Genomic DNA, 22,769 nt, shown 5'->3' with positions numbered 1-22,769 from the left:
AGGCGACTGACTGTGTGGAGTTTGCACGTTCTCCCCGTGTCTGCGTGGGTTTCCTCCGGGTGCTCCGGTTTCCTCCCACAGTCCAAAAGATGTGCGGGTCAGGTGAATTGGCCATGCTAAATTGCCCGTAGTGTTAGGTAAGGGGTAAATGTGGGGGTATGGGTGGGTTTCGCTTCGGCGGGTCGGTGTGGACTTGTTGGGCCGAAGGGCCTGTTTCCACACTGTAATGTAATCTAATCTGTAATCTAATCTGTAACTCTCCTCCTCCTGGATGTGCCGCAGTGTTTGAAGCTCAGATTCCAGATCACTGGAATCCAGATCAACCACTGGTACTAACAGAAGTTACACAAACTCCAACTACACCAGGGTTTATGTTCCCATGAACCCCCCCCCCATCCTTCATCTAACATGGTCAGCATCTCTTTCTATTCCTTTAATCCAAATGTTTACTTAACTTCCTTTAAATGTAGCTTTAATACTCACTTCACCCAAATTCCAGTCTGCAGAGAGACGTTTCTCCCTAATTTCCTCGCAGAGGTGCATGTGTTTTGATGTCAGGTGAAGATTTCATAGAATCCCTACACTGTGGAAGCAGGCCATTAGCCCAACAAGTCCACATCGACCCTTCAAAGAGTTACCCACCCAGACCCATTCCGCTACATTAATCCTGATTAATGCGTCTAAGCAACCTCTTCACCGAGGGACTGACAGCCTGCAAACTGAAACAAAGACTTGGCACGACCGATTTATAATGCAAATACTTTATTATCAATGAGTGACTCATTTTGTTGTTTTACGGGTAAGTTAGCTTTTTGTCTGGGTACTAAAAGTACGGCAGCACTATACACCAAAACTAGGCTTTGTCCCCATTTTTGCTGTATAATTTAATCTGATGTTGAATGAGTATATATAAACCAAAGTGCATTTTCCTGTTGTGTTCTGTATTCATACACATTGCACCATACATAAATAATTACAATGTAAAAATGACTCCATATTTACAAGTACAATATATATTTCATATAATATATAAAACTTTATATTAAATCTAGGTAGATGATATTTGGAATAGTCTTGTTTTTTTTTCTGATATAGGATTTCATTCCTGGAGGGTGACTGTTATCTGCTGCTATTCAGCATTATTTCCAGCCAACATGGGCAAGACGTGATGAACTGTCTCGAATAGCAAGGTCCCCAACCTTTTGCAAAGCTGATACGAACACTGTTAGGATCATATGGCCCGTCTGCATAATCTGTATCCGTGGCTTGCTGCAGCAGGCAAGACTTCTCATAGTCAAAAACCTTTATTGAGTATCCTGGCATCACCTTCCGAACAATCAAAGTCCGAGAATTGGGAATGTCCAGCGTTGGGGAATTGACGAAGATTGGATGCTCACTTCGGTTGTACGCCCACACCCCATCCGGCTCTCTGCTCAGTAAGATCCCATAGCCAATTTTGCTTCGAGTCCTTTTGACGGTCTCGCTCCTGTTGTGCAGGGCTAACTGTCCGAGGCAGAAGCCGTTCCCATGAGGTAGGTCATAGAAGATACTGACAGACTGTTCATAAACAGTGTACAGGCGGCCAACTCTGGTCCGATGTTCCCAGTACGCCACGATACACCAATGGCACTGCTTCATTGTGTCGGGTGACAGGCTGGCATCTGCAAGGGTGAAGAGAAACTAAACATTAGGGCGATCTAAACTCATTTCACCAACACCCCATGCAAGGCTTAACATCAAAGTACCCAGCTACATTACTTCTCAAGGGAGCAGTCACCCTTTCTACATTAGCCAACAGCCCTCCCACACACAGACACAACTCTCGTACTCTTACGAGACTTTCAGGTTGATGGGTGGATGGGCATCATTTCAATTGAATGGAGAGGAATGTCTCAACAGTCCAATAAAAATTCTGACTGTACAAACCCGGCTTACATTATTAATGTACTGGTGGGTATGGAACAGCTGACTGCAATAGTTAGAGCTGAAAGCATGGGTGGAGGCTGGTTCAATCGAGACATTCAAGAAGGTTGAAATATCCATGAGGGTTGAAATATCCAAGCCTCCGGAGAATACCAACAGATTGGCAAGAGGAAAAGAAGCTCTTTTGATGGGGCATTGCAGACACAATAGGCTGAATGGCCTTCTACTGCATTGTATTATGTCTATGATTGCAGAGAAATTGGTGTCTTATGCAACATTAAAGTGTGTTTAAGATCAATGTTTCCAAAGGCCACTAGGATCCACATCCACGTTAAACAAACCTGCTCACACCACTATGGTCTCCTTGATGATGGTTGTGGTTATGGAATAAAGTGAACAGAAAAACTACCTAACTTACTGTAGATCAGGGACTATAATGTCACCTAAGACACAGTGGACAGATGTTTCGTCTCTGATGCTGTGATTTCACTGCAGAGGCCTTAATACTGAAATCTGGGCTTACATCCCAGCACACCACTGAGGGAGTGCAGCATGCTCAAGTGTGCCATTTTTGCAGATGAGATGTTAAACTAAAGTCCTGTTTATTATGAAGTGATGTAAAGGATCCTGTGACAAAATTTCAAAGAAGGGCAGATGAGTTCTTTCATGTAGGAGCAGATTACTGCAGATACTGGAAGCTGTACTGAAAACCAAAAATTGCTGGAGATCACAGCCGGTCAGGCTGCAGCCACGGAGAGCGAGAAAGCTAACATTTTGTGTCTAGATGACTCTTCACCAGAACGGACATGAAATGTGGAGAGGCCAGCATTTATGCAATATTGGGGAGGGGATGGAGTGCTGGGGGAGACAGGGTTTTGATAGAGCAGATCCTTTCATGTACCCTGCCCAAAATTTATCCCTCAAATCAACGCCACTAAAAACATTATTTGGGGACGACCACACTGCTGTTTCTGGCAGATTAGCTACAAAGGCAACTATATATTTAACGCTACTGAACTGGGTGGAAAGTGCCTTGGGATATCCTGAAAAGGTGTTACATAAACATCAGCCTTTCTTCTCCTTTAGTTCATTGTAACATGCAGTTGGAGCTGTGGAATAATATTAAAGAATACCGGAAAATACTTTGTTTCTCTCATGTCTGTCAGTCTGGTTTGAAATAATATTGGAGTCTCTGACACTTGTCACAGTCACCAATTATTAAACTAAAACACTCATTTCACATCAACTTTCTGTTGACACAATTTTTGGTCACAATTTTATGCCAACATTTGAACTGCCCAGATAAACATTTAACATCAAAATCCCCAAAATGGAAATATTTGTCTGTAAAGTTGCAGGTTGTACCCACAGGGTAATGCCTGGGAGCAAAATTCTCTCAATCTTCTTTTACAATCATCACTGGACTCAGGCAATCTACTCATTTCATCCAAATGCTCTTTGTAATTCTCAATTTGTATCTCGGTTGAATAATACTTTGCCGTTGTCATATTTGGTGAAATTGCTGACCCCAAAGAACCAACCCTGTAACAATGTAACTGTCAACGTTTGTAGGTTTGGGGGCTCTCAAACAATTCATGAATTAAACGATGTAAATCATTTGTTGATAGCTTAAGATATTGTCAACTGTCCTGTCTAACACTTGGTACAGTTGAATGACCAACTCTCAGTCTAGGTGGATATCAGGAGACTCTAGTCTGCCCAAGAAAAACATGCACATTAAAGGTTGAACAAGGGAACTCAGATGCTGGTTTGATCAAATGTGCTGCTATGTTCAATTTTTACAGACTTCCATTTATACCCTGTTCCCAAATTCCATTAAGGTGGAGACAGCAAGCCTCCTTAAGTCCATTGTAGCAGTTTTGGTACATTAAATGTCTTGCTACGCTATTTCAGGAGCTAGGTCAACATTAATCAAATTGCTAAGGGGGAGCGGGTGGTCAATGTAGCCCAGTCTAGATGAAACAGCTGGAATTTTATGATATGGACACCATTACCAAATCCTAGGTTTCCGTTACAGATTTATTTAATGCCTTGCATTTAAATGCTGCTGTTGTGGTGGGACCTGAACTCATGTTTATTTAGACCAAACATCTCAATGACTAACCTGATAGTAAAACCATGTTGTCACCCTGTATAAACTACTGCAGCCTTGAGACTGACTGGGCCTTGCCCCCTGGCTCAGTGGTCAGGGCTGAGAGACACAACTCAACAGTAACTTTGCCTGGGAAATCTTGGCACATGGGAACAAGCTAGCTCTCAACGCCAGCAAAACCAAGGAACTCATTACTGACTTTTGGCGGGATGTTACTCATACACCCGTACACATTAACAGCACAGAGGTGGAACAAGTGGAGAGTGTCAAGCTCCTGGGAGTGGTCATCAAGCTTTCTTGGACTCCTCATGTGGATGCACTGGTTACAAATGCCCTTGTCAACTTTTATAGATGCACCATCGAGAGCATTCTGTCTGGATGTATCACTACCTGGTGTGGCAACTGTACCATTCAAGATTGGAGATGGTTACAGAGAGAGTAGTGAACTCGGCCTGGATAATCACAAAGGTCAACCTCCCATCTATAGATTCCATCTACCAGGCCCGCTGCTAGCATTCTCAAAGATCCATCCAGGGAGATTTCAACAATCCTTGGATAAGCATATGGTTGATGATGGGATAGTATAGGGGGAACGAGCTGAGAACAGTTCACAGGTCGGCGCAACCTCGAGGGCCAAAGGGCCTGTTCTGCGCTGTATTGTTCTATGTTCTATCCCACCCAAGCAATGTTTTTCTACAACCTCTACCATCGGGGAGAAGGTACAGAAGCCTGAACACACGCACCAGCCGGTTTCGAAACAGTTTCTACCCGACTGTTGTTAGAATACCGAATGGACTCTCAAACTCTTAGCATTCGGCTGTACTTGTGTTTTTGTTTTTGCTGCTGTTTACCTATTATTTACCTATCTGTGCTACTTAACTCTGTGATCTGCCTGTATTACACGCAAGACAAAGCTTTTCACTGTACCTCGGTACACGTGACAATAAATTCAATTCAATCCAATTCAGTGATACCCGCTCTTTCTCAGGTATCCACAGTGTGCCCTCTGATTGCAGTGGAGGACAGTTCACCATCTTAATGGTAGGATTCCCCCACCTGCCTGATGTCAGTTTACATCACGTAAATCCCTAATCAACCTAACCCATTGCATCAACCTTCACTATAGAAAAGCAAATGTTCAGAATTATATCCAACATTTCTTACGCAGTCTCAAAGTTTACACAATGTTCCTGCAGATATACACGAGTTTGTCATTTTTCTCAATTAAGTACCAAGTAATTCACAGCTTTCTCTATGTAGTTGTAGTACCAGGGACAGGTCTCGGTGAAGGCAATTAGACTGATCTGTTAACAATACATTCCAGTACATCCCATGTTAAAGTTTGTCAGTTAAGTCTGGCTTTTCCTGTATTGCTTTTACTTATCAGGCCTCATGACAACACTGGAGTCACTCCTGCTTATTAATATTATTCTTGACTAAAGCTCAATTGTCAGTGAATCCAGAACTTCTGATCATTTGTTGCATAAAATGTACTGCAACGACAGTTAAACACATGCCAGAACACAAGCTTTCCAACTGCAATCTCTTCCACTCAATATCGTTATCATTATTTAGACCCGCTCAGACTCGCCAAAGAGAGGGAGGTTTGAAGTATGGAATACTATAGATCAGGATAAGAAGATAAGAACGAGGAGCAGGAGTGGGCCCTCGGCCCTTCGACCCTGCTCTGCCACTCAATAAGATTATGGCTGATCTTTTCGCGGACTCAGCTCCACTTTATTTTGCAAAATAAAAGTCTACCTTAGTTTTAAGAGCGATCACTGAAGTAGCGTCAACTACTTCCCTGGGCAGGGAATTCCATTGATTAATAACCCTCTGGGTGAAGAAGTTCCTTCTCAGTTCAGTTTGAAACCTGCTCTCTCTAATCTCGAGGCCATGCCCTCTTGTCCTAGCTTCACCTGCCAGTGGAAACATTCTCTCTATTTCTATTTTATTGATTCCATTCATAATGTTTCTATAAGATCCCCCCTCATTCTTCTGAATTCCAATGAATATAATCTCAATCTACTCAGCCTCTCCTCATAAACTAACCCCCTCAACTCCAGCATCAACCTAGTGAACCTCCTCTGCACCCCCTCCAGTGCCAGTACATCCTTTCTTTTGACATGAGACCATTCAGCCCACTATGCCACAGCAGAAGTAGTGAATATACATGATTTCCCCATGTCAGCCATACTCCGTTGTAGTCAAGCACACCCAGGCATGTACATGTTTTTTATTCATTCACAGGATAAGGGTTTCTCTGGCCACAGCAGCATTTATTGCCCATCCCTAATGGCCCAGAGGACAGCTAAATGTCTGGAGTCACATGTAGGCCAGACCAGGTAAGGATGGCAGTTCCCTTCCCTAAAGGGCATCAGGGAATCAGATGGGCTTTTCCCCAACAGTTGGCAATGGATTCATTGTCATCATTAAATTCTTTATTCCAGATATTTATTGAATTCAAATTCCTCCACCTGCCATGGCAGGATTCAAACCCAGGTTCCCAGAACGTTAGCTGGGTGTCTAGATTAACAATTCAGTGATAATACGGCTAGGCCATTGCCTCCACATCATCAAGTATATGTTATCAGTTCCTTTACACTGTCTCAAAGACTCATTGGGTGGGTACTGGAAGAACTAGAAACCGAAGAGCACTCCCTTTACAACATTTAAATACTGCATCCTCCACTTCCTCAGACTGAGGTCGGTAGTTTTGTTAGTCAGGATAGTGGGTGTTATGGAAATGGAGCAAAAGGATGGAATTAGGAATCACGATCATCATGACTTCAATGAACAGCCCTATCTTACTTCTGAATGTCAGCTTTCCATTGCCTGAAACATCCATTTGTTACCAAATGTGAATTGGTGAAGACTGGGTTAACAAGAACATGTGACTCATCTCTTCCAATCAGTTCAGGACATTATCTGATATAAAGAACTGGAATGAACTGGAGGGTCAGGTTTTCGATTTGGAGAGTGACAAATTCAAAACGAAACAGCAACTCCTGAAGGTTCCCTCGCAAAGACAAAGAAAATCTTCCACTGGCATTTAAAGATGAGATTTTGTAATTTCATCCAGAATTTCAGACACAACCCAATCATTAACTTTACAATTCAAGTTATTACCAGATCCCAGAAGAAGAAAAAGGACAAGAGTTAGGATTCTGAGAACTGTTCCAGAGTTGGGAAATGTCAGTGAAGGTGATAAACTGGAGAAGCTGGGACTGTTTTCGTTGGAGAAGGGAAGGCCAGGAGGAGATTTGATGTACGCTTTCAAAACCATGAGGGCCCTGCACAGCTTAGATATGGAGAAACTGTTTCCACTTGTTATAAAGATCTGGAATGGGAACAGCATAGATTTCAAATGATTCACAAAGGCAGCAAATGAGATATGAGATCTTTTCTCCCCCCAGTCAGTGAGTAGCCAGGGTTTGGAATGTGTTGCTTGGATGTCTGATGGAGAAGGGTCAATTAAAGCACTCAAGAGGATATTAAATATTTGTTTCAGTAGAAATAACTTGCAAGGGGAGTGTAGGAGAAGGCAGGAGAATGACTCCAAGTGCTAATGTGCATTGAGGGGAGCTGGCACAGACATAATACTCTCCTTCACGCTGACAATTCTACCCCAGCTAGGTTAACGTACATTATGATCAGGTCTTAACACATCTTTCGGAAACATCACAAGGAATTATATTAGTGCTCAGCACTTAGGATATGTGGAGCTAAATCCCAGATGTCCATTTTGTGCACAATATCACAAACAGGGTCAGTAGAAATTGGCTGCGAGCCGAATGGTGCCCAGGGTATAAGTGCACTCTCTCCCAATGGGACACCTCACCATCCACTGGGAGAGGCCTGTTGCTTTAACTGGGGGCGCCTCTGTGCTGCACCAGTGCATCAGAATGGGCTATCACAGGCTTTCACCCACAGCTCCCTGAGCTAACAGGCTAGTGCATCAAGTCCACCATTAAACCTGCTGCTAAATAGACAATACACGAGTCCCTGAGCCCTAACCAGCCAGTTAAGGACAGAGGATCAGACACGTGTGTTTGAGGAGCATGCAACCGGATTTTCTTGGGACTATACGGGTTAAAATTTCACAGAACATCATGGGGTAAGATATTAAGGACAGATTCGTAACGTTTCAACCAAGGCTAGATTCTGGAGAAGTTGTGTGCATGCCAGACCCATTAAGCACAGTACAAACATGTAATTAATGAGAGTTAAACAGTTCCATGCAATTTTTTCCATATACAACACACCCACAAGTGATTAAATAGCAGACTAAGTAAATACACTAAGGAAGGCCATATCCGTTTGCTTTAACCTTTTATTTGAAAGAAAAACTCCTATTGGTCACACCACGCACTCCTTTCTAACCCAACACTTACACAATTAAAAGGGAAGAATTATTTCCAGCGGTCTCTAGCTGGGCACTGGGCCCAGCTCTTCAAGCTGAGCTCAGGGTTGTGTTCTAAGCCAGCGTGTCTCTCGGCTCCCACTGACAACTTATCAGCAGATGAAGCCCTCTTAACCTCTTCTCCCTCACACCATCAGATGCGATCAACTCACTCACATAACAATCCCATTATTTCCCTTCAGTAAGCGCAGTACCAGTGATAGGTGTTCCCAAACCTCCCCAATAGCACTCCCACTGCTTCAAACTATCTCTGAACCCAGACACTTGCTCTTAAACCTTCTCCCCAAATATCGGCCCCTGTGAAAAATAATTCCCTTCCCTCACCTGATATACACTCTCCAGCTGCTTGTATCAAACCTTTTTTCTCCAGCTCTCCCTTCCCCACTATCATCCTTTCTCCCTCACCATCATCTGACAAAACATTCTTGACACCGCCTTTCCTCTCCCTTGCCCCAGGACCCTTCCCATCATCCTTCGGGATGAGTGTACTGTTGGCCTCTCCCCCCAGCCCTCCTCTACCCCCCCCTCGGTTTTGGGGCACTGCTGCTTTTTGTGGGTGGGTGCACTGAAATTTGGAGATTTGTTTTGTTAAAATACTCAACACAAAAGCAAGCCTTTCCTCTGTCCCCACTTTGCAACTGCTTCCAGGTTTGACTGACAAATGACCCTCAAAAGAGAGTAGAATTTGCTCTCAGCAGAGTTAACTAGTTAACCAGAGCTTCCTTTACCTGGTAAACCAACTTGGTGGAAAAATAACCCTTTTACTGTTCCATTTTTGTTTCCGTTTGAACTGTTCTTTCTGGTATTTATGGGTTGGGGGTGGAGGAGACGTCCAGTCAAATACATTCCCCCATCCCCACCCCCAACATCATCTGACTGCTGTAGTGATCTGTTTCAGTGAGAGCTTAGTTGTTGCTCCCATTAAGACATCTACAGGGCAGGGGCTATGTTTGTGGTGGTGGACCTGAACTTTACTGTGATCTCACTTAACATTGGCACCCTGGAGGACAGTTCACAAACTAGAAAGCACAGACTTAACACAACTGACAGACAAACTAGAAGGGCAAACACTTTCTTCTCGATCGGGAGCGGAGAGAAGCTGGTCTGAAGGGACAGTGGAGCAGATTCAGTAAGAAACAGATAACCACTCAGATAGGGAAATTTTGCATGACCATGAACTGACTGAACAAACTCCTCAAAGATCTAGCACAGGCATGAGAGGCCAAAGGGCCTCCTTCTGTTTTGCTTCATTTGTTGGTTTTGCAGACCCACCCTCATTCTGAGGAGTGAAGGTCCCAGAAGTTAACTTCAGCTATCTCCCCGGTTGGGAATTCAAACCAGAACTCTCCTGTCAGAACGGCCCCATTCCTCACTCACCCTCTGATCAGAGGCTGGATTCCCTAACAGCTATGTTGCTGCTGATTGATGAGGACTCAAGGCTCCGTGCTCAAGTCCTTTTATCAATAGTGTGTAAGAGTTTCCAAGCTTAGCCTCCTGATTTCAATCTGGTTAAGCCTCTACAGCCTATTATGAACTGTCGGTTTCTGAATTCTTTGTTTAGTGGATCACAAGACAAATCCAACGGCTCCCCCCAGCAAGACTGGGGATGGTTAGTAACCACCAATCAGATTGGTTATGTCAGTTAAGGAGGTAGAACTAAAGCCAATCAAAAAACAATTCAATAGAGAGATACCATGGCCTGAAGATGCCTGAACCAAAAGGCTTCCATTGCCAGCTGGTTAGCTTTGGCAATCCTCAGCCCCACGCTCCAGCCAATCAAAATCAGATGAAGGGCAGGGGAGAAAATTGTTAAAGAGACTTGTATATGGCACCTTTCGTGATGCTTGGGTATCTCAAACGGCTTTACAAACCAGCCAATCCATGCACAGCAAGATCCCACAAACAGCACTGTTGCCATGAAGAAAGCTCCAGTTTGAAGACGACAGGAACAGATTAAAATAAATAAATATCAACCATCCTCTGGTTTGTTCCTTGGGTTAATGCTTTAGTCAGAGTCAACCTAGCCAATTTAAAGTTAAACACAGTTTGGCAGTCATCATCTAACCAGTCCATACTTCATGGCATTCCCAAGTCCACCTAGGTTGAGGGTATGAAGTCCACGTGCTGTGTAAACACTGACATGGGCCAGAAGACATGTTCCTGCACTGCAAACACATGGCAATATTAGTAACAAAATGCAGTTTATACCTAATGTTATTTTTAAGAAGAAACATTTGGCCATGGGGGGAAATACAGGGCGAGTTTATCAAATGATGTGATGCACTGCATCCATTTGCCCACTCGCTCAACTTGTCTAAATCACTTCAACACCTCCTGGCACGAGATCTCAAACCAAAATCCCACTTCTCTCCTCTGATGGAGGCAAAAAGATCCGAGGATGCTGTTCGGAAGAACAGCAGGAGACTTCAACATCACAGAAAGTGATTCTCTGATCATTCTCACATTGCTGTCTGTGAAAGCTATCCAGCCACACTGTAGGAAATTTGAGGAGAATAAGCACAGAGGGCTTAAGATCAACCTCATTATTGCCAGCCTGATCCAGGATGGTTTAAACAGGATTCCCCCGTCCTGTTCTTTTTTGCTAGTAGGATGCATTTCTTGTGCTGTTAAATTAATTCCTGGAATAGATTCTACTTGGCAGTTTTGATAAACTCTATTCTTCAGCAAGGCTTGAATCCACAAAGCCTCTTCTGGAGTACTGTGTCCAGCTCTGGTCGCCTTGCTGTATAGGAAGGATATTATTAAATTGGAGAGGGTTCAGAAAGGATTTACCACAATGCTGCCAGGAATGGACGGTTCAAGATCAAAAAGTAGACTGGGACATTATTCATTGGAGTGTAGGAGGTTGAGAAGTGACCTCAGAGGTTTATAAAATCATGAGGGGCATTGATAAGGTGAATAGCAAGACCCTTTTCCCTAAGGTATGGAAGTTCAAAACTAAGGGGGCATATTTTTAAGGTGAGAGGAGAAAGTTTTGAAAAGGACATGAGGGTTTGTGTGGAATGAACTGCCAGATGAAGTGGTGGATGCAAGTACAGCTACAACGTTTAAAAGGCATTTGGATAAGTTCATGAATAGGAGAGGTTTGGAGGGATATAGGCCAAGTGCGGGCAGGTGGGACTAGTTTAGTTTGGGAACTTGGTCTGCATGGACTGGTTGGACCGAAGAGTCTGTTTCTGTGCTGTATGACTCTAAACTGTCCCGAAATGTCGATTTCCTGCTCTTCGGATGCTGCCTGACCTGCTGTGCTTTTCCAGCACCTCTCTAATCTTGACTCTAAATTGTATGAACCCACTGAGGCGTGGCCTGGGATGTCACACAAACACTCGATTCACTCAGTGATGTGTATTGACAACGTGGATGTTGGGCTCTTCCTGTTGGACTAACTTCGACTAACATTCCTGATGAAATGCTTATGCCCGAAACGTCGATTCTCCTGCTCCTTGGATGCTGCCTGACCTGCTGTGCTTTTCAAGCACCAGACTTTTCAACTGCTAATGTCTCCAGCAAAGACTGGTTTGGAGCACAAACAGTGTCAGGGGAATTCAGTCTCAGGGGAGGTCACACTTTCATGAATCGAAGGTTTTGGAATGGGGAATTTTGCTCCCTCTACTTTCTCCTCCTCTAGCCAGTCTTAGAGGGAAAAAGATCGCTTTGCAGCTAAAGACATGTCAGTTCATTGGCAACCTGTGGCCTTACAGTAAACAGCGGCCAATGCCAGGAGCAGGGTCAGGGATCATTCACCCAGAAGCCTGCTCCATCTTGTCTCCTGTTAATGTTCATCCCCGAGATGTATGGACTGGAGGCAGTGGCATTTCATCAGGAACAGGACGATGTAAATGTGAACAGTCATCGCTTTACAGCGTGCTGGCTACAAACCAGTGAAGCGAAACCATGCAATGATCATGGCTTTTAATGCAGGGCTAAATTTGGCAGACAGGACAAGTCTACATATCCTTGGGTATAGGGAGTTGGGGGATGTTCTAACCAAGGTGCTGAAGATAATTAAAGAAGCTAATTGCTTCTCTCTATTTACCAAGTATCACAAATCCTGCCATCTAGAATGTCAAGGGCAGCAGACACATAGGGACACCACCCCCTGTAAGTTCCCCTCCAAGCCACTCACCATCCTGACTTGGATATTTATCACCGCTCCTTCAGTGTCACTGGGTCAAAATTCTAGAACTTCATCCCCAAGGGCATTGTGGGTCAACCCACAGCCTACACTGTAGCGGTTCAAGGCGGCAGCTCACCCCAACCTTCTCATGTCCGATGAATGAGTACTGCGCTAATTCTCCTGGTAGTGGGGAATGGGTAGGAGAGAATGTCCAGAGGAAGAGGGCAGCCCATCAAAATCAGAGCTGGGCTGTGTCCACATGTACTTTGTAACACAAAAGGAGAACAGTCATCTGGAAATAGTCTCCCTCCAAGGAGCTGCTGAGGTTGGGGGGTTCAAATAGAGCATGTTGTTTTGCACTGTGCGAGGATATCCCAAGTTGCTGGACCAAGCTGAACACAGGAAGTTAAACTGCAGAACAGCCATGAATTAACTGAATGCTGGGATGGGCTGGAGGGGCTGAATGGCCTAATCCTATTCTCAGGACTGCTGAGCACTGAAGGAGTTAAAATGTGCGTGCCAACAATCCGGAAAGTTTCAGATAGGGACTCGAACCTGGCAGTGAGTCAATGATTAAACATCGGGAGATAAGGGAATTGGATGCGTTAAACTAGCATGGGTTCAGAAAGGTACAAATCCATCAAAGAAAGATTACGCGGTTACAGGCGAGAACCAAAGTGAATGGGAAAAGGCACATTAGAGAAAAGAGTGACAGAAAGAAAAACCAAGGGAGAGAGACAGCGTGCAATGAGTGAGAGGCAATAAAAGGATTATGCGTTAAGGAAACTATTAGCCAGTGGAAGGAGGAGGCCAGCTCCGCAGTGTTGTTTGCTGTGCCCATACTGAACTCATGTTGTGATTCTTGCAAAATGCTTTGCTGAAATGAATTCATTTCATTTTCTTTTCCATCTTTCCAAACATACACTCAAACAAAGTCTTGAGATTCAAGCGGCAGAACCCAACGAGATGCAAGTTTTCTCAGCCAGGCCCCTAATACACGAGGCCAGTTCTGTCTCATCTACAGCCAACTCTGAGCTTTGCCTGCAGCTATTAGGTGAAGCCATTAAGGAGACAGCGGGAGGTCTGAAAGGCTTTGAATGTTGAACAACACTTTGCCACATAAAATGGGAAGAAAATGCAACATTTGAACTCAAAACCAACACTGTGCCATTAAACGTTTTGACAGTAAAGTGCTTGCAATGGCAAAAAGAAGAATTTAATCTCGTGGTACACTTTTCTCCTCCCCCACGAGTGGAATGGTAAAAGCCCAAAAGCTTTGAACAACTATTATTACAGGGATAACCAGAAATTATAACAGCAACATTCAGCCTGGCGACACAGCTATCTCTCCCATCAACAGCCAACTTATCAGCCAGACATATACACTGAAACACTGCCCTTGTTTATATATGAGGCTGTTTCAAGCAGTCCCCATTTCCCCTCTGCAAGAGCTGTGCTTGCTGGCAGACAGACCAACATGACTGAGCAAACATACAACATGGCCCTCAATAAGAAAATATTAAACATGTACTCCAAAATAATTATTTTTAAAAACTATCAAAGAATGAGGGAAGAAAGATTCAAAAGAGTTGGGTGGGCCTGCTTAAAAAAATACAAAGAAAGCGAGTGTTTAATGCAAATTTCCCAGGAATTTCTTTTGCTGCTTTAACCCCTTTGGACTTTGAAAAAGGAAGAAATTACATTTAGGTAGCACCTGTCATGTCATCAGAATGTGTCAATTTGCTTGACAGCCAATAGTGTGCTTTTGTTCTAAAAGAAAGGCACACTGTTGTGATGGAGGAATTGTGCATCCAATGTGTACACAGAAACTCCACACAAACAGCAACATGAAACTGCTTTGTGGTCATGTTGTTTAGAGAATGCATTTTGGTCAGAGCACTGATGGGCTGCAGGAGAGGACAGAATGGTATGGACAAGATGGGCCAAAAGGACTTTTGCCCCGCTATAAAATCTCTTTGCCTCTGTAATTTGGAGGACAGTGGATATTTTGGGAGATGGAGGGGCTGGGGCTAGGTGACAGAGATAAGGTGGAGTGTGATGTGTCTCCTTTCCAGATTGTAGAACAGGGGTACAACTGAAGAACTCCTGTGCCATGGGACATGAAGTTGGACAGCAAAGAAACAACCACAATCATCGTTCAGTCTCAGAACCACAGGCTGTCCCATTGGAATTTGACACAATTTTGTAATGTCGGGAAAAAGGGCTGCCAAATTGGGCACAAAAGGTTCCAAATTTTGTTTTTGTGACGAGGTTAGATCTCCCTTCTTTTACCTTTGAACCGTGGGATCTTTACATTCAATTAAGAGTTCATAAGACACAGGAGCACAAGTAGGCCATTCAGCCCATTGGGTTTGCTCTACCATTCAACAAGGTCATAGCTGATCTGACCATCTTCAACTTCACCTGACCCCCCTTACTGCTGCAAGATCGGTCTCTCAGCCTTGAATGTACTTGAACCACAGCCCCAACAACGCTCTGCTGTAAAGAGATCCACAGATACACTACTGTCTGAGAGCAAACAATACCTCCTCCTCTGACTTAAATGTGTAACCCCATATTCTGAGGACACCATCTGGTCCTAGACTCTCCCACTTTGGGAAATAACGTTTTGTATCTACCCTGTCAAGCCCCCCAAAGGATCACAAACGTGTCAATAATATTGCCTCTCATTCTTCTAAACGACGAGTACAGGACCAATCTACTCAATCTCTCCTCATAAGACTATCCCTTCATACCTGGGATCAGCCTAGAGAACCTTCTCTGAACTGCCTCCAACGTCAAATATAATTTCCTTTGTCAAAGGGGTCCAAAGCTGTTCAGTATTCCAGCTGGGCTGTGACCAGTGCCTTGCTTAGTTTTAGCAAACCTCCCTACTTTTACTGTCCATTCCCTTTCAAATAAAGGCTTTATTCTCACCGAGAGACTGAGCCCATGACAGTGCTGCACTCCCACAGCCCTGCAAGGGAGCACCAGCCTGGATTTGCAAGTTCCGAGTCTCTGGGCCTGAGAACTCAGCCTTTTGACTCTCAGGCTGGAGTGTCGTCCAGTGTGTCTCTGTTGATACTCAGAGATTCCAGGAACTGTTGAACAGAGTAGAAAATCCCAGGTACATGCTCAGAAAGCAAAACATGCTCTCCTCTCCTCCTAGAGCACAAATGAGATTACTCAGTTTACAAAGAAGAATGTGGGTTTAGCTGGAGTGAATTCCTGATGACTAGAAGCCCCGCGAGGGGCCCAGCTCAGAGTTGTTCTTTTTCATGAGGTCCAGTTGCTGACCTCCGTCCTCCTTATCTCAAGCGCAGTCTAAGAATGGAGTCAGATTACATCTCTCGGTCAGGCCCAGAGAAGCAAATAGCTTTACATCTCTCTCTCTCTCGCCTGCGTACTTTATTTTTGCTTTGTCAAGCTACATGTTATGCTTTTTCAGCAGCCAGGGGGAGAAAAAAAAAGGAGAGAAATATTGTTTCATCAGTTTCAAATTTCCACTCTCCATGACTGCAACATTTTCAGGAGACACTTCTGTCAAGCCCCAGAGTCTGAGTGACCGCAAAAGCTTTGGGAAAACAGGAAACTTCGGGTTTAATGGCTGATCACTGATGCGGTCACACTTGAACGTACTGCAGATCCCTCTGTGACACAGGAAGTGGGACAGCTCCCTTCACCAACTCCCCCCACCCACCTTGTCACCAACCCCCAACACCCCCTCCCAGCCTGCCTCCGAGTAAAGGTCTTCATTAAGCAAGGTCTGTGCGTTCGTGCGAACCTTTACTGACACACACACACAAGACACACACACACACACACACACACACAGACACACACACACACACACACAACACACAAAAACTCTCTTCAGGCAGTTCTCCTCATTCTCCCAGCTTCCTGCAGTCTGTACGGGAGGGTACATCGAGCACAAGGTAGATTCCTCAGGGGCTAGGAGTTCCTGTACAAGCCTGAACCGAGCAAGTAAAAGAAATATAAATAAGAAACATCATCATCAGAATGGCAGTGAGGGAGATGCAAAATAAACCAGAGCAAAGACAGAGAAATATAAATTACAAGTGAAAGCCACAGCAAGTAAAAGCAGAGAACAAGAAGGTGGGGTGGACCATCATTCTTGATCGTGGGACATTCCACAGGAAATTAGGAAAACTATACAACAGCAAGGTGGTACCATAGTTCATGGATGCAGCAGTTAACTTACACACAGCAAGCTCCCACAAAAACAAATGTGATGACCAGATCATCTATTGTGGTGACGTCTGACAAGAATTAAATATTGAAAAGTAGAGAAAGTGCGCGAGAGAGAAAAGAGAGAGGGGAGAGGAGACAGCATGAGAGACAGAGACAGAGAAAGAGAGGAGAGAGAGTGAGAGACAGAGAGAGTGAGCGAGAGCGAGAGAGAAACTTATGACTTGTGTGTACACATGGTATCACAGAGCACATGCAGATTGGTACAGGGCTTTCCTGATTTTAGGAAGTTTGAAACATAGACATTAGATAACATTTGACAAAAGTCAGTGTTATTTGTGTACATAGTTTAAATTGTCGTGTCGCCTGTTTCTATCCTTATAGGTTGTGGGAAAAGAGCAGTCTGCTCACTGAGTGGGAAGTGCCTTCTGTAAAGGCTGACTGACCATAGGCTACAGCTACTCCCTGTAGGGAGCACAGGTAAATTTCCTCTTAGTTAGCAAAGGGAATTAAAGACTTGCATTTATAAAGCACCGTTCCAGCCAATGGAAGTTTTTGTTGAAGTGTCATCATTGTTGTGTTGTTAGTCCAGGTCCCACAGACATTGTGAATAAACAGTATCACTAAAAACACGGGCAAGGGAGAAGGACGGCACAGGATATGGAGCACTGGTTGTCTGTCTGTCTCTCTCTCAAAAAGTGATAAAGGATCACCTTATACCTGCTTGGAAAGGCAGACAAAGTCACAAATTGAACATCCAAGCCAAGAGGTGATAACTCTTGTCTGTGTAACTCCCTCCCAGGTACTGAGCTAGAATGGCCTGGCTTCTACACCAGGATTTGAACCCACAACCTTCTGACTTGGAGGGGAGTTTCACACACTGAGCCACATGGAACCTACTCTACTCCTTTGACAGCAGTAGCGAGGCAAAGTGGGCTTTGGGGCAGGAGGAGGGGTGTACCTGAGCCACATTGGCTCATATCTCAAGTTGATGAAGGCAGCCTTGACCCAGCACATCAAATGATCCATAGACACAGGACTGTAAGTAGGCCATTCAGCCCATCGAGTCTGCTGTGCCATCATGGCTGGTCCTCAATTCCACCTTCATGCCTTTTCCCCAAAACCTTCGATTCCCTTACTGACCGAAACACCTGTCTATCTCAGCCTTGAATATATTTAAATGATTCAGCCGTTACATCTCTCTGTTGTAAGGAATTCCACAGACTCACGATCCTCAGAGAAGAAATTCCCCTGCAGTTCTGTTTGAAATGTGCGAACCCTTATTCTGAGACAAGATCCTAGACTTGCCCACAAGAGGAAACAAAAGTGGAATTCACATTACATGACAAGACAGGGCATCTTCTGAGTTATTTTGAATGATATTTTTAATTAAATCCCAGTGCCTTTCAAATAAGAGAGAGAGAGAGAGTGAGAGAGAAATAGTTTTCTTTAGCGCAATGGTATCCTTCAGGAACATTGTTTATTAAAAAGAGTTCCAGACCAATTTCATCTGGACTGACTCTGTTAAATAGAATAGACACAGGAGAGAGTATAGCTTGTCACAATTCAGACTTTTTCAACTAGACCCAAGCACTGAATACAAACGCATAAACTTTTGTGTTTTCTTATGAAAAAGTGCAATTTTGGCTTGAGGAGGCTTTTTTTAAAAATAAAAATCTTATAAACTTCATGCCCTGTGTACTTTTTCCAGCTCCATTTGCCAGTAAGTTAAGGGCCACTTCTCTAATAAATGAGTCCTCTTGGATGCCAAGAACATTGGTCTCCTGCAACAGGGTAATTCAGCTCAATAAATCATTCTTTTCTGTACTTCCTACCAATCCTTATTCCACCCCCCACAACCACACGACAGTCTCAGTGAATTACAATGCTCTCCCCTCACCCAGAGGCTCACTAGTCTCCATTTGACTTTATCTCTTCACAGTCTTTGCAATGGCCAGGGTCCAAGCCTCATTAGCAGTTAATCTCAAAGACAGTGCATTCCAAGCCTTCAAAACCACTTCTTTTCGCTATCTCCCACCCATCAATTCAGCCAGTAAGGCAGCCAACTTGTCGACTCGATAGCCTCAGTCCTTATGCCTGCCTCTCTGATGGCCAACTGGAAGAAATTACTTCTTCAATGCAAAAGCAACAACTTGCATTTATATGGCACCGTTGAGTCAGTGGAAAAACCACCCCGTGGGGGCAATTTTCAAACAAAGTCGAACATTGTTTCAGACCAGAAAAGTTGATCAATAAGGAATTTGTTAAAATGAGAGAGAGGGATAGAGAGGCTGAGAGGTTTCAAAGAAGGGAATCCTAAAGCCTAAGGTTCTGGCAGCTAAAGATTATGGCACAGCATTGGAAGTAAGCAGTTAACTAGAACTGGAGGAACAAGGGTATGCCAAGGTATGAAGTGACAGAGATAGCGGAGGGATTTGAATAAAGATGAATAATTGAGCTACTCCAAGACTGGGAGCCAAGGTCAGTGATCAGAGAGGTGATGGTAAATAAAACTACACAAAATAAATATGCTTAAAAAAGAATTAACCCTTAAAGTTACTATTTGCTAGCTTCTCCAGGGATTGGAATTCCAGCCTCACCTCAAGATTGAAGGACGTTACCATGGTGACATTACCAGCTAACGCACTGAGGATGAAGCAATCGCATTAGACAAGGTGGGTCTCATTCACTGAAGGTTATGAGCAATGGACACATGACAGACAATCGTAAAGAATAACTTTCACACTATAAATCAGCAGGGTATAATCTTTAAGATGTAACGGCTGTATCCCCTGTTTAGTTGTATGCTGTGTGGTGCCATTCAGGTTTTAGTGAATTAACCAAGAGGGTGGTACGTGTATGGAATGAGCTCCCAGAAGTAGAGATCAAGGTGGGTACAATTACAATGTTTAAAAGACACTTGGACAGGTCCGTGGATAGGCAAAATTTAGAGGGATCTGGGCCAAATGCAGGGATTTGTTTAGGTTAGAAAACTTGGTCGGCATCGACGAGTTGGACCAAAGGTTCTGTTTCTGTGCTGTATGAGTCTACGAGTGTGACCCCCCATGATGTCCTATATTTCTACAGCGTCCATCACAACCATCCTGTGTACCAAAGCGCTTACCTCAAGGATGTCTTCCAAGCCTCCCTGAACACAAGACTGCACCATCTCCACCAACCCAGGGGAATCCTTCACTCGAGACAGCCCCAACTGGAGAAGCAGCAAAAGTGAAGGTCCGAGCACCTCCAGCCAATCTGAGCTGGTGGGCCTGGACATCTCACCCACTCACATCTTCAGACACTGGCTGTTCCATCAGTAGGTATGGTCTGCAGACCCTCACTCACCTCCGAGAAGGAGACAGCCATCCTTGGTGCTGAGGGCTGGCCAAAGGGAAAAGATTGCAGTGACAATGAAGTATCTCTGCACTGAGTCACTGTCACAACAAATTTAAGAAGTGGGAATTAAAACTGCTTTCCCACTCTTGTCAGCTTGGGTTCTGGGGTCAGTGAGAGACAGGGGTCTGTGCCAATCAATGACTGGTGATGGGCACACATGGCAAAGGAGTCCACATCTGTGATTGCACTATTCTGTGAAGGAACAGAGGTTGTGCAAGTGTGACAGGGCGCGAAGAACCTGTGAGACAGACAGACTGACAGACACATGTGGCTGAGTGAACTCCATCACCATTCTGTTCCCTTATTTACAAGGGATCACCACAGCAAGCACTAGGTGCCTTTCCACTTCCAGTATTAACTCCTCTCTCCAACTCAGGCCGACCAGACCCTCTGAAAATAATGTACATTCCTGGCATTCCTCAGGGTGAAAGGGTGAAGGTTGAGGCTACTATCAGGCAAAGGGTTAGCTTTGCAGTTAAAGGCCGTTAATTAAATCTCTCAGCAGGTCCACAAGGTAACAGTCCCCCTCCATTTATGAGCATCTCACTCCTTTATGACTCCTGGATGAGTAGAATCATATTCAATGTGAAAGAGTCTGCCAGTATATAAAACCATGATTTTCTAATCTTTTTAATGCTGGTATGTGAATATCAGGGAAGTGAAATGTGTGACAAACCTTGTATAGTCTTCAATTGCACGGTGTAAATAAAAAAAACCACACCATTTTAGGTAGCTTTCCTGTTGAGCAGATGCTGGTGCCTGGAGAAACTGTTGTAAGCTGTACAAGGTGAGTGAGAGGTGGAGTTGGGTGTGGAGGTGTTTGAGACGGGGAAATACCTTGCAGGAAATTAATAGATTCCACACTAAAAGGTGCAGCGTGGGATTTGCCAATTCTCCTGGCAGCCCCTGATGTCACACTCTTGTCCGTTCATTCCTCACTCATATACAAGGTGGTCAATGAAGTGAAAGAGAAAACAGCCGCATTTTAATAGTGACCTTCCCTGACATCAAGAGGTCCTAAAGGCCTGTGAAGTATAATTCCCATTTCAATTTGGAATCAATTTGCACACAGCAAACTCCAACAAACAAAACACAACCTCCCTAAATATTCTAGGACCTGTAATCCTTGTGTTTGTTGAGGATTAAGTATTGGCCAGAGCAACAAGAAGAACTCCTCTGCCTCTCTCCAACACAATAACAGTGAGAAGCCGATGGCCTAGTGGTGTTGGTGACAGCCAATTATTCTGGAATTCCCAGCTGACGTTCTGAGGATCTGGACTCGAATCCTGCCATGGCAGATAATGGAATTTGAATTCAACTTATGTTAAAAAAAATCCGGAAATAAAAGTCTTGATGATGACCATAAAACCATTGAAAATTGTCAGGAAAATCCCATCTGGTTCACTAACGCCCTTTAGGGAGGGAAATCTGCCATCCGTACCTGGTCAGTGTGGTTGACTGTCAATTGACCTCTGGCAATTAGAGATGGGCATCAAACAATGGCGTAGCCAGTGATACCCACATCCTGTTAGTGAATTAAACTAAAGCTGTGGATGGATCAGACAGACTCAGTTCATACATCTTCTTTTGCGGGGTAGGGGCAGACAGGAAGAGGCATTCTGCCCTTGAGCGGATTCCACCTTTCTATGAGATCCTGCTGATCTATGAAAAAGCATTATCCCTATCCTGTCATATATTCTCCATTACCCCTTTCACAAGCAAAGCATCCATCCATCTCAGTCGTAACATTTTCACTTGAACTCTAGCCTTAATAAAAAATGTTTCCAGGATAGAATTCCAAATTTTCCCTTTTATCCAAAAAGGCCTGGCTCTAATTGTAAAGTGTATGACCCGCCCCTCCCCCAAATTTTCCTTTTATCCAAAAAGGCCTGGCTCTAATTGTAAAGTGTATGACCCGCCCCTCCCCCCCCACGACTACCTCATTGTCTGTTTGTGAATACCCCACCCCCCATCTCACTTAAAGAAATAGGATTGAGAAATATAAACTATCTACTCTTTTGATTATATTAGACCAGTCAGTGAGGATACTGCTTCTTAATCTTTAGGAAATACAGTCAAAAACAAGCAATCCTCAAAACTTACCACCTTTAACCCAAGAATTATTCTGGTTTGGCTGTGCTACACCCCGTTCAGATTAAATTTCTGCTTTCTATGTTTTTCTCTGTCCAGGTTGTGGTTTACTAACAAACAGGAGGGGCCATTCGGCCCTTCAAGTCTGTTCAGATTACTTCACATTTCCATTTCTTCCTGACAACCATAAGATTCTTGACAGACAATGGAGTCTATCTACGCCTCTGTAAAATTATTTAATGATCAGCACCTCCCCAGTTCCCCAGACTTGTTACCTCCATTTCCATCTTAAATGGGAGGCACTTTGTTTTTAAACTATGTCTCTTTGTTTTGACGATCCACCATGTCACGTTCTCTCAGCATTGACATATTTTAAGGAGAACATGGCTCATTCTTCTAAACTCAAATGGATACAGGCCTAATCCGTCAAATCTGTCCTCACAATAATCTTTTTGCCCCAGCAGAGTGAGTCT

General features: G+C 44.0%; 1 protein-coding gene across 1 annotated transcript in view; it reads right to left on the bottom strand.

Annotated features, from left to right (window-relative positions):
- Positions 1 to 745: 745 nt before the first annotated feature.
- smad6b (SMAD family member 6b) overlaps positions 746 to 22,769 on the bottom strand; it is a 58,431-nt gene continuing 36,407 nt past the window's right edge. The window contains exon 4 of the mRNA XM_043677170.1: positions 746 to 1,661. Within this exon, the coding sequence (XP_043533105.1) occupies positions 1,120 to 1,661 (542 nt within the window). The 3' untranslated portion in view covers positions 746 to 1,119. The remainder of the gene's footprint in view (positions 1,662 to 22,769) is intronic.

The sequence above is a fragment of the Chiloscyllium plagiosum genome, chromosome 36 (assembly GCF_004010195.1).
Source record: "Chiloscyllium plagiosum isolate BGI_BamShark_2017 chromosome 36, ASM401019v2, whole genome shotgun sequence".
Lineage (NCBI taxonomy): Eukaryota > Metazoa > Chordata > Chondrichthyes > Orectolobiformes > Hemiscylliidae > Chiloscyllium > Chiloscyllium plagiosum.
Note: the sequence above shows the minus strand (reverse complement) of the source record. Positions and strands in the feature narration are given on the sequence as shown.